Consider the following 16,774-nt stretch of genomic DNA (forward strand, 5'->3'; position numbering starts at 1 on the left):
ACCGCTTGTTTCGTGTCTTAGGCCATCAATGTGTACTTACATTTACGAGTCATTAAATCATGTTTAATTTGGACTTCTCTGTGCATGCTCTTTGAGGTGGTGACCATAGACCTGCATTATATGATTGATCGATACGAACGGTTTGACCTAAAAATCTCAAAATTGAAACTACTGCGGAAACAACGACACCTTCATCTTGGATGCCCTTGAGGTAAGCTAAAACATACCAAAAATGAATTTCAAAGTGAACTATCCCTTTAAGACTCGAGTCCGACAAAATTCTTCATCCATGTTCATCCTAAGCCTAAAGCACTGTAATTCCACACAAGTTACTTTCTAACAAAGAAAAAAAAGTTATTGTTAATGCGGGACAGCTTTGAGCATCCATAATATCTTGCTTGTGTCTGCAAATTGTCAAAGAACCAAAAGGCGAACATTTGTGCCTATTGCCATGCAAGCAGCTGGAAGTGTGTTGGAAATAATTTCAAGTCTTAATTCTTTGTGTTTAAAGTACATATTTAAAATTACAAAGTTGTATTTCTGAAATCATATTGCAGTTTTGCCAAAGCAGCCCTAACTTTTTTTTATATATATATAAATATATACAAATATATATATATATAAGGAGATTTGGCATGTTTGTATTGAGAAAAATACATTAAAGGATTTTATTTTGATATTTTCATGAGATTTTGCTGAAGGGCTCAAGGCCTTTAATTGCTTGTCCAGGAGTTTTTAGCACATTTATGGTTCGTAACATGCGGTGGAGTAGACGAGTCGCTTTCCACAACAGTGTTGCAGGTTTTTAAATGTGCTTTCATTCGGTTTGGTAAATTGTTACTAATCTGTAAATAGACTCAAAAGGGAGTTAACTACTCGAGGTTCAAACCATGTCGACTGTATTCGTTACACTTTTTATAGATTTATGAAGCTGTACTGTATGGATGAGGTTTGTTATCTGCCTCCGAGTTTACGTTTACTGTATTTCATATGTAAATGTTGATTAATCTGTACTGAGAGGTCAAATTAATCTGATCACGTTTGCATTTTTTGGCAAATTGATCATTTCTGTCAAGAAATTAGCAATAAATATTTAAAAAATACATTTTGTGGTGTTGCTCCTGATTTGAAATCATGTCATGTGATGCATCATGCTTTGTGGGTAGATTACTTACAAATTGTAGTCGGTTACTGACTCCAAATCAAATTGATTCCAAATTTTTTAGTGACGTAGTGGGACTCGAGACCGATTTCTGCTTTCTCCGACTCGTCTCGTACTTGTTCCTTCAAAGACTCTGTCTTGACTTGGACTCGACCCTTCAAAGACTCGGTCTTGACCCAGGCCACAGTGGGAGAAGAAGGACTCGTCATTTTCAGACCGAGTCCTCAAGGTTTTCTTTCAAGTGCATTTTTTATGTTCATATAAAACACACACACAACACATAACAACAACAATAATAAAATGCAATGTTGACAAGTATTATTTGAAAATGACATCCCATGGTTCAATGCAAAGATACTGCCGTCAGAGTCATGTCTTCAGTTGCTGCCTGGTGTAAGCGGCGCGAGTCTGCCATCATCAAATTCGCCTTTCAGAACCACAAACCGCTGGTGACCATAAACCTGCATTATATGACTGACAGACAACAAGAACGGTTTGACCTAAAAATATCAAAATTGAAAATAGAGCGGAAACAAAGACACCTACACCTTGGATGTCCTTGAGATAAGCACATATCAAAATGCTCATAACAATTCCCAATCTAGCTTAGTCTGTAGGCCTAACTGTTGATCATTAACTGGGGGGGGGGGGGGGGGGGGTGATATTAAATCATGAATATCAAAACTGATATGTCAGGACAAAATCTCGACTCTGACTTACTTCCTTGACTGGTCTTGACTCGGACTCGACTGTATTTAAAAATCAACTGATTCGGTCTTGACTGTATTTGAAAACCAACGGACTAGGACTCGACCCTTCAAAGGCTCGGTCTTGACTCGAACTGACTAGGCCTATTTAAAAACCAACAGACTCGGTCTCGACTGTATTTAAAAACCAACGGACTCAGACTCGACGCTTCAAACACTCGGTCTTGACTCGAACTGACTGTATTTAAAAATCAACAGCCTCGGTCTTGACTCGACTCGACTGTATTTAAAAACCAACGGACTCAGACTCAACGCTTCAAACACTTGTCTTGACTCGAACTGACTGTATTTAAAAACCAACAGCCTCGGTCTTGACTCGGACTCGACTGCATTTAAAAACCAACGGACTCGGACTCGACGCTTCAAACACTTGTCTTGACTCTTGACTCGAACTGGACTGTATTTGAAAACCAACGGACTCGGACTCGACTCTTCATAGCCTCGGTCTTGACTGGACTCGACTGTATTTAAAAACCAACGGACTCAGACTCGACGCTTCAAAACACTCGGTCTTGACTCGAACTGGACTGTATTTGAAAACCAACGGTCTCGGACTCGACTCTTCAAAGACTTGGTCTATGTCAAGCCGTTTTAGCTTTTATTCATCTCCAGGATATGAATTCTTGATAGCCTATCAACAATTACATTCTTGATATCAACAATTAAATTTTTTTGATATCAAGAATTTAGTTGTGAAAATACAATTACAGATATCAGCAATTCAATTCTTGATATCAAGAATGATTAAAAGTTAAAACGGCTTGATTCGGCATAGGCGGTCTCGTCCAAATCAACCATGGTGTCATTCTTTCTATTACATTATGGTTGGCTCATAAATGTGCAAATAAAGACTCTATCTTAAAGATTTTTTCCAGTAGACACCTAAACATAGCCTCTTTAACATTAAAAAAGGTAAATAAATGCTATAAAAATATTTGGTATATAAGTGTTAACTGATGTTTACAAATGAGACTATTTTGTACTCTTGCTGATTTCATTTATTTTATTAAATATACTTGACAGCAAAGTGGCGGTTTGAAATGTTTATTGCATAATGTGACATTCATTCTTAAACTAAAATATGAAGCAGTTTGCTAGTACTCCAATCTGAACAGTCATTTAAAGCCAGTTATGGCACGGTGTAATCAAAATTGTATCAGTTACGTGAAGATTTGAATCTGCGGTCAGGCGCTCATGCTGGAGTCTCAGGACCCATGAGCACGGCCAATGAGAAGAGAGGGATGATTAAACATTTCAATAGTCACGCAAGCTGCCTGTTCCTCATAAACTGTCAGATCCAGGGCATGTGTGTGTGTATAAACAGATGACCTGTGGTCTAATCCAAGATCATACATCATTCAGTGTGGATTACTTAGTGTTTATCCAGATTTTATTGAAATGAAAACTGACGTGGTTTGTTACAGACCTGGAATCCTGAAAATGTTTCTGTACATCGAGTCATCGTAAATCATCAAAGCCGTCACTGACATTGCAGTGAATGTATTTCCAAAGTGCATCAAGGGGATGTCTTAGTCTCCAGGGGTCAAAGGTCAGGTTATTTCAGCAGTTTAGGTACAGTCATAGAGGTCATCGCAGTCATGGTGCTGGATGGCACAGTGATGTCTCTGAAGACAGGTTGAGACACAGAGGAAGAGGACGGTTTGTTCTGGTTCAGAGTCTCTATGATCATCTGTCTCATTTCTCGACTGGCATCGCCGCGGACAGCTAACAGGGCCACAATGTGTTCCTCTCTGATGAAAGAAGAAGACCTTATTTTTAGTCACTGGTAATGATAGATAAAGTTACCTAAAAGAGAAATTAATTGAGCTAAAATCAAAAGAATGAAACGAGAAACTATATTTTGCTTAAAGAAAATGGCCATTACCAATTTTTAGTCCCTCCAATTACTAATTACTGCAATGTGTCTGAATTTTCATTATTATATTTAAGTTAATTACTATTACTCTAATAGTAATGTACGTTTTTTTATTTATTAAATGATCATAATTAAAGGCAGTACAACAAATAGTACCATGATGTATAAATTATTTACAATATAGATAAGTCATCCTCATTTCTGTATTTGTTTATTGCTGTAATGTAAATGCCATTTATTTTACAATATAGTAATAAATGGTGGTTTTGATAATTGGTAATGATTGAGAATTATCACAGAAATATCATCCAAATGCTAAAAATCTTAATGATCCTTAAAACAGGCTAGCGTAATTAAAATGAAATAAAATACAATTAAAAAAAAATAAGATTCCAAGTCATTTTGGGGTAAAATATGACCAACACAAGACCTTTTCAGAGCGCTCACAAAACCTGTAATCTGTACAAGAACAGAACATGTGTTTTGACTGTAATGACGCCTGACCTGATGTCGGGATATTTGGACACTAGGGTGGACACCTCCAGGTAGAGCAGCGCAGGGTCGGTCAGTTTGAAGACCTCGGCGATGGCACTGATGGAGTCACACAGCCGGTCTGAATCTTCGCCCTGAACACACACAAATATGCTTCAAAACACACTCTTTAAAAAGCTGCTGATGACGTTACACGTTGTTACTATGATCAGTAGCAGTTCTGGCTTATTTGGTGGTATGGGGAACGTTTTTAATGTTGTTTATAAGTCTATGTGGTATTTTTAATACTAACCATGTGAAAATTCATCAGTCAACACCATTCCTGAGTATTTTCTCTTTATAACTGCAGTGAACAAAAGACGTGGTTTGAAATCGCTGGTGTTTCTGTCACAAACTAGCTTTTAACCAATCACGTCAGTGTGCCGGCATGCTTTAGCATATCATTAACACTGAACTATCAGGGGAGTCTCAAGAGAAGCCCGCATATCCCAGTATATGTTTCTGCTGATATGAAAAATGTATGATGTATATTAGGATGTTATGATAATGATTCTGATGATTGTTTGAAGGCAGGTGTCTGACTCTGAGATGGCGAAAGCGGGAACATCGTTTGTGTGACATTAGCAACGCTGTTCGATAATGTGTCGAGCAAAAAGCTAATCATATTAATTACAGTTATGCTGGTGTGAGTGAGTGGAGGTGGGGCTAATTAGCATATTCATAGGACTTGAAAATCCTATCGAAATGTGTAGGCTACATGGAACTATTTGACGGGAACAGCGCCTGAGCAGCAGTGAAGCGGTTTCTGCGCCGTGTCTATTTTTGCTGCACTGCTCACGCTCAAATAAAGTGAAACCACACTTTTAATGAAAAAAAAAAGGGTTTAAAAGTGCCCAAAATGCACATAATTTGCATGTTGTGTGTTTTAACAAGAACTGGAGTAAGCAATGTCAATAAAAAACAAAAAAAACAATTACCCATTTAAACTTGTTTTTATTATTGAGTTTGAGTAAAAGTATATGGTGTTTTATAATATATATATATATATACAGTATATATATATATATATATACAGTATATATATATATACAGTATATATATATATATATATATATATATATATATATATATATATTAGGGATGCACTGATTTTGGCCGATACCGATAACCGATAATTCTTTATATTTGAAAGCCGATAACGTATAATATATATAATATATCGGCCGATAAACTTAAATCCAAATTTTTATCTAATTTTGAGAGCCTGATTACAAAAACAAAAGTCTCACAATTAAATCCATGTCCATGTTATAGTGTTGTATAGCCGATATGACAGATTTGCGCTGCACATGTTGTACCGAACCGTATTTTCATTTTTTTAAGAGATTTCAATCATATTTCAAGAAATTCAAAAACATAAACAGTGCTCAACAAGTGTCTCAGCTGAAGGGAATAATACATTATTTATCGGTTTTAATATATCGGCCACATTTTCTTACCAGGCCGATAACGATAACATTAAAAATGAACATATATCGGCCGATACCGATATGCCGATATATCGTGCATCCCTAATATATATATATATATATATATATATTTACCATAAATATTTGTGTTATTAAAAATAAAAAAGTGGTTAGAAAAATTAAATCAGAATCGGCAGGTCAAACTCAATGAAAATTGGAAATCGGCCCAAAAAATTGTAATCGGTGCAGCTCTAATTATAGTAAAGCATTCTAGAGACATCATTCAAAGTGTTTGTAGTTTTATTGTGAGACTCACAGCAGAAAGTTTCCTGAAGAGGAATTTGAACTGCTCCGCTTCTTTCATCATCCGGTCCGCTCCCTCCTTTCTTTCATCCGCATTCTTAAACGAGATGCGCTTCTGCATGATGGCTTTCAAATACTCCACCACCACCCGCCGATGAGCCTCACTCGTCATTTCCTGTTTAACACACGCATACTGTATGTTAAATCACTAAAAACAATAACATTACTATATATACTGTGCAAAAGTTTAGCATGAGGTTTTTTTTTTTTACAGAAATTATTACTTTTGTTCAGTGAGTATGCATTAAATTGATAAAAAAGTGACAGTTAAGACATTTATAATGTTCTCATTATCACCTTTCTATTCATCAAAGAATCCTTAAAAAGGGTACTGTGGTTTCCACATAAATATGAAGCAGCACAACTGTTTTTAACGTTTAGAATTAGAGCCAGACCGATATTATCGGCCGATATTAGGCATTTTCCAGACTATCGGTATCGGCAGTTATAATGGCCGATAAATGAATATTTCAAAAATTAAATAAAAACGGACGAAACACGCTTGAACCATGTCATGAGTGTTGGAGTTGTATAGTTTGTCCACCAGAGGGCACTCTACACAGTTCCTGTTGGCAACACTCGTTGAGTTGGGCACGAGACATACATTGCTTGAATAACAATTAAAAGAACATCCCCATCAGTTCTCTTAACTCAAATAAGCATGACAAAATTTGTGACTATCATGTCCAGTTTAAATAAATAAATAAATAAAATATCGGCCGATATATCGGATTTTAAAACCCCAAAATATTTGTATCGGTATCGGCCTTCAAAATCCTTTATCGGTCGGGCTCTATTGAGAATAATCAGAAATGTTTCTTAAGCAGCAAATCTGCATATTATACTGATTGCTGAAAGATTATGTGACACTGAAGACTGGAGTAATTATGCTGAAAATCTTCACACCATACCTGTATTTTTCATCTTTCAAAAACATGAAAAATAATCCCTTAAAGGATAAAGATACATGATATTTGATCTTATTATGATCAGCATTATGACAAACAAGACGACACTTATTCTGCAAGGTTTTAGTGCGCAAACCTGACTATACGGCTTTTTAATTTTGGAAAAGTCGTTAAAGTAGTCTTCCACTGTCACACAGATGGTGTCTACAGCATGAGAGCCTGCCAACCACTTCCGGGTCAGCAGTTCATTAAGATGATGCTGTCGAGAGAGCGAGAAACAGTCAAAATTTAGCATGTTTATCCCAGTCACTACACCTTAACAACTGACCGTACACGACAAGAGCGCATTTACCTCCAAATCCAGGAAGACTTCATCTAGCAGGAACTGGCAGCCCTCTTTGGCCACATCATTCAGGAGCTTATCTATGGTGGCGTCGTTCTGAGTGCTTTCAGTCGACTGAGAGTACTTCCTTTTCAGGCTGTTTATAGACTCCCTGAAAACAAACATTGAAATTAATTAAAACATTAGCTTGGTTCATTAGCAGTCTATTATAGACGATAAGAATATGTGAGGGATAAATGACGATGGGCCGTTGAATTATTAGAAAATAATGAGTCTGTGCGTCTCACAACAGTGTACGGCAGCAGCGTCTCTGCTAATAGCGAAACTGTAAGTGTATCTGCTTCAAGAACAGTGGCGTTATTACCTCACTAGTGAGAAATGTCATGTAGCTTTTAACTTTTTTACTGATAAAATCATCAGAGCAGCGCTGACAAGTGTGTGTCCATACTGTATTGTCTGTGTGTGTTTGTGTGAGTGGGAGACAACTAAGAACGCTCGTCAACCAATCAGATTCAAGCATTCAACAGCCGCATAGACAAAAACATGCATTATTTTCACTATTCGTCGATTGCGAACTGCTCTAAAACCACAAAGCATGCAGAACGCACAACTATGCCCCACTTTGACAATGAAACGTACATCGCTCGCATTTATTTCATTAAATCATCCCATTTTACAGTTTAAGAGTCACATTAGGCTGTATTGTGATTTTTTTACGTCCTCAAATTAAGATATCATAAAGCCATTTTAAAATACCACATTTAAGACTTTTTTACCTTAAATTTGATCAAACTGAATTTCACACTTCTTAAAGGAGTAGTTCACTTTTCAAAAAACTTTTGCTGATAATTTACTCACCCCCATGTCATCCAAGATGTCCATGTCTTTCTTTCTTCAGTCGAAAAGAAATTAAGGTTTCTGATGAAAACATTCCAGGATTTTTCTCCATATAATGGACTTCAATGGGTGAGTCATTTCGTTCATTTCATTTCGTTTTGATGAACGAGTTCGAACAGGAGAGTCACGAACGCGCGTCAGAACAAGAGCAAGGCGAGCATTTGTGCTCATAAAATGTAAAATTTTTTATTTATTTTTTAAATGGCCGATCGTTTCGCTAGATAAGACCCTTATTGATCGTCTGGTGTCGTTTAAAGCCCTTTGAAGCTGCACTGAAACTGTCTTTTGGACCTTGAACCGTTTGGTTCCCAATGAAGTCCATTAAATGGAGAAAAATGCTGGAATGTTTTCATCAAAAACCTTAATTTCTTTTCGACTGAAGAAAGAAAGACATGGACATCTTGGATGACATGGGGGTGAGTAAATTATCAGCAAAAGTGAACTACTCCTTTAAGGACCAGTTGGGTCTGAATTGGGAGTATTAAATAATGCAATCTGTCACTTAAAAAAACAAAAACAATAAATGATTAAGACACACTCACTTGAAGGTTTGACAGTTGTTGATGATGGCAATCATGTACTGAACGTAGCACTGCGGAAGCTTACGATCTTTCAGATGTTCCTCCTTATAGGCGATCGCCTCCTCTCGGTACCTGAATACACATGTCCGCAGGGTGAAAGTGTGCCTGTTACTGCGCTAACACAATAATAACAAACGGTGGGAAAAAAACAAAGAAAATGGGTAGTTTGAGATCACAATACCTTACAAGGAATGAGTTCATCTGCTTCAGACAGACTTTCAGCACCTGCTCTTTAAAGGTCTCGTTGATCTGAGCGGCCACCTGGAGGTTCTGCTCAAACATCTGAGGATAAAGAGAGACATTTCAATGAAAAGACCTTATGCGAGTGGGTGCATGAAAGTATGAGGTCAGATAGAAGTTGTTGTACCTGGAAGACAATAGCAGGTAAGGTGGTCTGGTAGTAGCCGTTCTGGTCGCCCTCAGGCTCTGTCTCCTTCTGCCAGTCTTTCTTATCAGTTTCCAGAGCTTTGCGCAGCCAGCCTGTGATGTTTGACTAGAGAAATGGGAAAAAATAAAGACTTTCTGAACTGATAATGCACGGCCACGCACAATATTCAGTGCTGGGTAGATTAATCATAAATAGTGGTCCACTAATGAATACAAATTACAAGAAAAATATAGTTAGCAACTTAAAGGGATAGTTCACTTTGAAATAAATTTTTGGTATGCTTTGGCTTACCTCAAGGGCATCCAAAATGTAGGTGTCTTTGTTTCCGCAGTATTTTCAATTTTGATATTTTTAGGTCGAACCGTTCATGTCTATCAGTCATATAATGGAGGTCTATGGTCACCACCTCAAAGAGCATGCACAGAGAAGTCCAAATTAAACATGATTTAATGACTCGTAAATGTAAGTACACATTGATGGCCTATGACACGAAACGAGCGGTTTGTGTGAGAAAACGAACAGTATTTATATATTTTTTTACCTCTTGTTACCACAGCCACAGATCACTTAGTATTTATATCGTTTTTATATCGTAAAAACGATATAAATACTGTTCATTTTCTCACACAAACCGCTCGTTTCGTGTCTTAGGCCATCAATGTGTACTTACATTTACGAGTCATTAAATCATGTTTCTAATTTGGACTTCTCTGTGCATGCTCTTTGAGGTGGTGACCATAGACCTCCATTATATGACTGACAGACAAGAACGGTTTGACCTAAATTATCAAAATTGAAACTACTGTGGAAACAAAGACACCTACATCTTGGCTGCCCTTGAGGTAAGATAAAGCATACCAAAAATGAATTTCAAAGTGAACTATCCCTTTAATCAATTACATTACATCTGATTACTTTTAGATTACTTTTGACTTTACTTTTATCCTTAACTTGTTTATCACATACATTTGAATAAGATAATCTTTTACGTGTATGTCATTTTTGGAATCAGATTACATATAATAAAGTTACTTCCCAGCACAGACAATATTTTTTTAAAAATCAAACACTAAAATTAAAGGCTGATAATGAAGAATTTTTAAGCCGGTTCTGCAGACTTGAGGAACTCACAGTGAACGTCTTGAGGTATTTGCCCAGCAAATCATCCACCACTTTATCAGGCAACAGCGGCTCCAACTTCTTGACGTCACACTCAGGCTGCAGATTAGGATCCCCCATCATATCCACACTGCCAAAGACACACAAATGCGCATTAATTACACCTGGTTCTGCTCTTTGTCAATGTCAGAGAAATGGCTTTACTCAATTTGGTTTTCGTACGCTATCTGAAATTGAGTTCTCTTTTTGCCTCTTCTTGCACTGGAACATATCAAAATCGCTTGTATGTGTAAATTGGCAAGACAAAACACATGCAAATGTTAAACTTTGCAATTAATCCCCAAATAACAAGCAGACTGGTCCGTACGGATCATATATTAAAAACCTAATAGAAATAACTCGACTATAAAAAAAATACTAAAAGAATAAATGCAAATAAAAATAAAACTAATACAAAATTTTGATAAATACTATTATATACATATTATAGTATACAGTGCTTAGCATATGTGAACACACCCATGCTAAAGTTGACTAAAAAGAGGAATAAAAAAAAAATCATCTTTTGGAAAATGATCTAAATGCCTTAATTTAAAAAAAAAAATGGGGAAAATGCGCCCTTTAAGGACACCAGTTTTGTATTGTATAAATAAATAAATGTTTTTTCCTTAAAATAAAGGGTGCATAAGTCAGGACACCCCTATGTTAAATTCCCATAGAGGCAGGCATATTTTTATTTTAAAGGCCAGTTATTTCATGGATCCAGAATATTATGCATCCTGATAAAGTTCCCTTGGCCTTTGAAATAACTAAAAAATAAAAATCTGCCCGCCTCTATGAGAATTTAATATAGGGCTGTCCTCCTGACTTATGCCCCCTGTATTTTACAGGGTACACCCATGCTGTAATTTAGCATGGGTGTGTTCACTTGTGCTAAGCACTGTAAATAAAACCTATGTAGGATATGCAAATAAATCAAAAATATAATTCCTAGTCCATATAATGCATCCCAACTAGTCCAACCACAGTCCTGAACTTTACTACTAAACTTTAAATCCTTACTTGTCTGGTTTATACTACTCTGAGCAATGTTTGAACTTTGTATTGTGAGCAATTCTTGTGTTGTTATTGCCTATTCACGATGACTTATTTGATTTAGTCCTCAGATGCAAGTCGCTTTGGATAAAAGTGTCTGCTAAATGACTAAATGTAAATGTGAAACCGCACCAAAGGCAGAACTGCCCTCCTGTCTCTCTCTCCTGCTCTGGAGTATTTACTCTGGTGCACTTCAGTGTATTAATCTTCCTGTGATCGCACACACACTATGTGATGGTCTGTTTTGAGTCCATCAGTCAAATTAAGCACCCAAAGCTGTGCTGCTGCCCTCCGTTCTGCTTTAAATATTGAGCTAATTGCTCTCTGCACTTTGACAGACTGATCTGCCACTGAACAATGCAATGCTGAGTTAGACAAGGAACTACTGAACGTCACAGAGGGTTTGATGTTTTCTGGTTTACTATTTGCAATAACAGCTGGAAATAATACAGCTATAATTTCACACTATATATAACTAGTATCAACAGAAAAATCTTAGAAACATAATGATAAAAAATCATTATATATAATTATAATAACTAGTTATTATTAGCAGTATTGTCATTATTTTGTAAATAATGCAACAGAAACTATTTTTAATCACCCGTCTCTGCTAAATAACAGACCAATTGGTAAAAACCCAACAAATAAAATATCATTTCGATTAGAGCCCGACCGATAAAGGATTTTGAAGGCCGATACCGATACAAATATTTTTGGGTTTTAAAATCCGATATTCCGATATATCGGCCGATATTTTTTTTATTATTATTAAATATTGTTGGATTTCACACACGTGTAAAAAAAAAAAAAGCTAACTTTTCTGCACAAGATACGTTTGATACTTTTTCTCTATGTCTAAGTGTTCACTCCTCACAAGTCTAACTTACATTTTACAATGCAGGGACTGTAACTAGAAATGGTTTTGTGGTTTCCAAGCTCATTAATGTTAACGTTAGCGGTCTTCCACTGATAGTGGCATATAACTTTGTGGTTAGCTAGTCTATGATGAGCCATAATTTAGCAATAAATAACATCATACTGCAAATTGTAAAACATACACTTTCAATATAACAGGCCAAGGAGAGATGATTGAAGCGTGTTTCGTCCGTTTTTATTTTATTTTTTAAATATTCATTTATCGGCCATTATGACTGCCGATACCGATATTTTGGAAAATGCCTAATATCGGCCGATAATATCGGCCTGGCTCTAATTTCGATCCTGTAAATTGAAGCAGAAAGCCTCAATTTGCGACAACAATATTCAAGTATAACACACAAAAACATGTTTAACTTGTTTAATCCATCATCACTGCCATAAAAATCAGTGAATTCTAAAGGAAACAGGGAAATAAAGGCTGTTGTCTTCCTTTTTCCGAATAGTTAGTAAAACGTTAGTCTGCTATATATTGACCAGAGTCAAATACCGCTTTGCTTTAGTAGGAAATACCTCTTAGTAAACTTTTATCCACAATGGTGTCGACTTGTATTTTTCCCGGGTGCAGGTATTCAAAGAGTAAACGTTTAGTGCTGGTGAGTAACTTTGGTTTTGCACTGTGCACTATGATAAACGCAGTCCACTTGTATCTTACCTTTTATACGTGTTGAGGACCCATGTGAGAAGAGACACGATCTCATTGGCTTCTAGATCCTCTGCCGCGAGCTCCTGCACCCGCGCCGACACCGACTTATGATAGAGGTCGAAGAACACCTGGAAGGTGTTGTAGTGAGGAGGGAAGCACTGCACCATCATGTTCTTCACTATGATCAGGTCGTCCAGGACGTACTTCCTCATGATCTCCAGCAACCTCACCAACCACATTTTGTCAGACTCGCGTGTCTCTGACTGCGTGCTCTCGATGCGACCGCTCACGGTGCCCTCTAGGACTTCATTCATGCGTTTTTTCCAGCACTTGGGCCTCCCGGGCGGGATGAAGCCAGTCTGCTTCTTACGATCCAGCATCCTGCGGTCGATCTTCTCCTCGCGCTCGATGATTCGAACCACAGACACCAGCATGGTGGGGTCACGGCGGACAGTGACCATGGCACGTTGGAGGACCATCCAGAGTTGTTTGGACAGTTCCTCCGACAGGCCCTGCACCTGGCCGAAGTAGCCACGAATGAGGTTCATGTCATGGACGTTCTTGCTGTCCATGCGGTACTGCTCGTACATGAGGTCGTCGCGGGAGCACTCCAGGTCCATCAGCTTGCGGTGAGCTTGAAGCAGATCGCCCTGTTCGATCAGATTCTGGGTCTCTTGTACGATCTCAGGTACTGTAGAGAAAGATCAAATATGGGTGCAGTGTCAATAAATGAAGCATCAATTCTAAAATTAAAATGTATTAAAAATGTAAAAAAGAAAAAACCCAGATATTTATAAAATAACCAATTTATAAATAAATATTTTTTAAAATAAATAAGTAAACAAATAAATAAGCTCTATAATCAAGTAGAAAAATCACTCAATATTGAATAAAATAAAATAAAAAATTTGTACTGAAAAACAACCTATAAATGTGCAATCACCTGAAAATGGCTAATAAATAGTAAAAAGAAATGTTTTATTTAACTAAATAAATTAAATTATTATTTTTTTTATTTATTAAAAAAATATGGAAATAAAAATAAATATGGTAATGTGCCATCAACTTAAAAATAGCTAATATATATATATATATATATATATATATTTATTTTTTTTTAACTAACCAACTAACTAAATAATAAAAAAAAAATATTTAATTTAGTTTATTGCAACTGACTAAAATATTGTTGGGGAAAACCTGTAAATCACCTAATAAATAGCAAAAAATTGTAATTATATATATTAAAATAAATAATAATTTAAATAAAATAAATGCATATTAATGTTTATACCAAAATCAGAAAACAACTGTTAATAAATAAATAAATAAATAAATAAAAATCTTGTTGGAGGAAAATAAACTTAACGTTGTCTACAGAACAAAACAGACAGTATCTTAGAATATATGCTAAATTACTACACATTGGGAAAAACAAATTGTTTATCTGCAATTAACAACCTGTTAATACACAGTCATCTGATAAACAGCTAATACAAGCTAACTAATAACAGCTAATTTTATTTAAAAATTAAAATAAATGAAAATAAATACATATAAATGTATATATTAAAAACAGAAAAACAACACGTGAAAGTGCAATCAAACAAAAAACAGCTAATAAATATTAAAATTAAATAAATTAATAAATAAATCATAGAAATAAATACAAATTTAAATCAACTAAAAAAAACAGACCATCTTAGAAAAATAATAACATTATTACTATTCTAATTAAGTAAATAAATAAATGAAAAAAATTGGGAAAAACAAACTGTTAATCAGCAATTAACTAAAAAAACATATCCTATTTTTAATCTCGGCTAAATGACCGACCAACTACCGATGTTATTTTGATCCTGTACATTAACTGTCCTCACCTGAGAAAATGTTCTTGAGGTTCTCCACGGCTGAAGCCAGCTGACTGTGCTGAACCACGGCGTCTTTCACATCCTTCAGATTCTCGATGGTGTTGATGCTCTGCCTCCAGTCTTTACTGACATCTGCCAGAGAGTTCTGGATGTCTTTCACATCACACAGAGCATTATGGAGCTGCGTGAGGCCTGTTCGGACCCCATCCAACTGAGACTGAATGGCAGCCTGATGAAGAGCACGGTTTGGTTTAATGAACTGGTAAAAGCAATCGTAGTGGATCAGCATAGGGTTAAATGGAAATGACGTCACCTTTAATCTTGCTTCCACGGATGCTTTCTTCCGTGCCTCTCTCCGTCTGTACTGCTCCACTTTGTCCAGCTGGTCAGAGCGCTGAAGCATCCCAGCAACCCTCTGCACCGCTGTGGCAACGGCCTCTCTGTTCGTCTCCTCCATAGTGACTGATCCCAAACGGCAGGGTTGACAAAAAGAGCAAGGGTTAAGAGTGATGAAAATGGTCCAAAACAACAGGACAAAATGTACCGAATGACCCAACCCCAACAATGTACTCAAAATTACTGAAAGAGCAGTAAATGGCACAAATAGCAGTAAAGGTACTGGGGGGCAGTGTTATTTTAGTATCATTGAGATCCTATTATAGTTTTTATTTTATTATAGTTTTCATTTTATTATTTTACTTATATTATTTTTTATTTCAGTTATTTTAGTACATTAGTATATTTCTTTATTTTCGAGGTGAATTAAATGAAAACGATCAATTAAAAGTGTTTTTTTTTATTATGGTTTGAGTACAATATAATAGTGAAATAAATCAGTGAAGGTTTAACGTTAAATTTACTTATTGTGCTTTGTACACGTAGTGTGTACATACGTTTTTTTTTAATATTTAATGTGTTTTAGCATTCTTGTATCGTTGAAATATATTTTCATATATTCAAATTGTGCATTTCTGTATGTTTGCTGAGCAGGCAGTAACCAAGCTAACACAAACAGATAAAGATAGTAACGTTAGCCAACACCTGCTCGAAATAGGTATGGTTTAGGGAAGATATACAATAAAACTGTAACCTGTTTAATTTATTGTAATAATCACATATATAGGTCTGAATTTCTGTGCAGAAAGGCTAAGTGACAGATGCTATCTGGCTAACTTACATTAGCATTCAGAGGTCTGCGGTTTTCAATTTCATGTATATCGTTCAATTCTCGAGGTCATGTGAATGTACTTACCTGGATGTGGTGTTCGATGTACGTGCTGTGAGATGTTATAATCTGTTCATTGATATTTTATTTTCATGTATGTTTATTTTGTTCATTTACTATCATAACATCTGCGTCTTCCTGGAGTCGCCCAACATCAGTCAGTCAGATGACGAGTCTGCGCCTGTGTGTGTGTGCATCAACTGTGCGCAGGCTTTACGCAAATAAATAACACTTTCACACAGATAACGAGGGTCAACGCAAGATGATGAGCCGACGAGTTCGTTTATTTTTTCTTTTTGTGTGTGTTGTTGTGCCTTCTTCAATCATCTGAGTGTTGTGCATCTACAATGGGTCCAATATATATTTGAAAGTTATATATTTACCATTGATACATTTGTTTAGATTAGGAGCTGTAGAAAATCAAACTAAAATCTAATATTTTAATATTAAAAATGTAAACACAAATATATCAGTGGTTGCTGCACAAGCACAACAGATACATTGCTATTAAAAGATTAACTGAAGTATTACATACGTGAACACAAAGTGTTGAAACTGTGGAGACACACCACCACAATATGCTTTGAACAATAATGGTTTCCTCTGGGCTAGATATAAAGCATGTTTATCTAC

The 16,774-nt window shown here is 36.2% G+C and overlaps 1 protein-coding gene across 1 annotated transcript; it reads right to left on the bottom strand.

Annotated features, from left to right (window-relative positions):
• Positions 1–2,957: 2,957 nt before the first annotated feature.
• exoc3 (exocyst complex component 3) lies at positions 2,958–16,335 on the bottom strand. The gene is made up of 13 exons (XM_039677459.2): positions 16,169–16,335; positions 15,230–15,378; positions 14,926–15,145; positions 13,055–13,736; positions 10,378–10,495; positions 9,226–9,351; positions 9,040–9,140; positions 8,820–8,930; positions 7,390–7,531; positions 7,174–7,296; positions 6,083–6,244; positions 4,310–4,431; positions 2,958–3,680 (listed from the first exon to the last, which is right to left on the bottom strand). The coding sequence occupies exons 2-13, from the start codon at positions 15,371–15,373 to the stop codon at positions 3,485–3,487; spliced, it is 2,247 nt and encodes a 748-aa protein (XP_039533393.1). The 5' UTR covers positions 15,374–15,378; positions 16,169–16,335; the 3' UTR covers positions 2,958–3,484.
• Positions 16,336–16,774: the final 439 nt, after the last annotated feature.

This window comes from Pimephales promelas, chromosome 5 (genome assembly GCF_988280905.1).
Source record: "Pimephales promelas chromosome 5, fPimPro1.hap1.1, whole genome shotgun sequence".
Taxonomy (NCBI): Eukaryota; Metazoa; Chordata; class Actinopteri; order Cypriniformes; family Leuciscidae; genus Pimephales; species Pimephales promelas.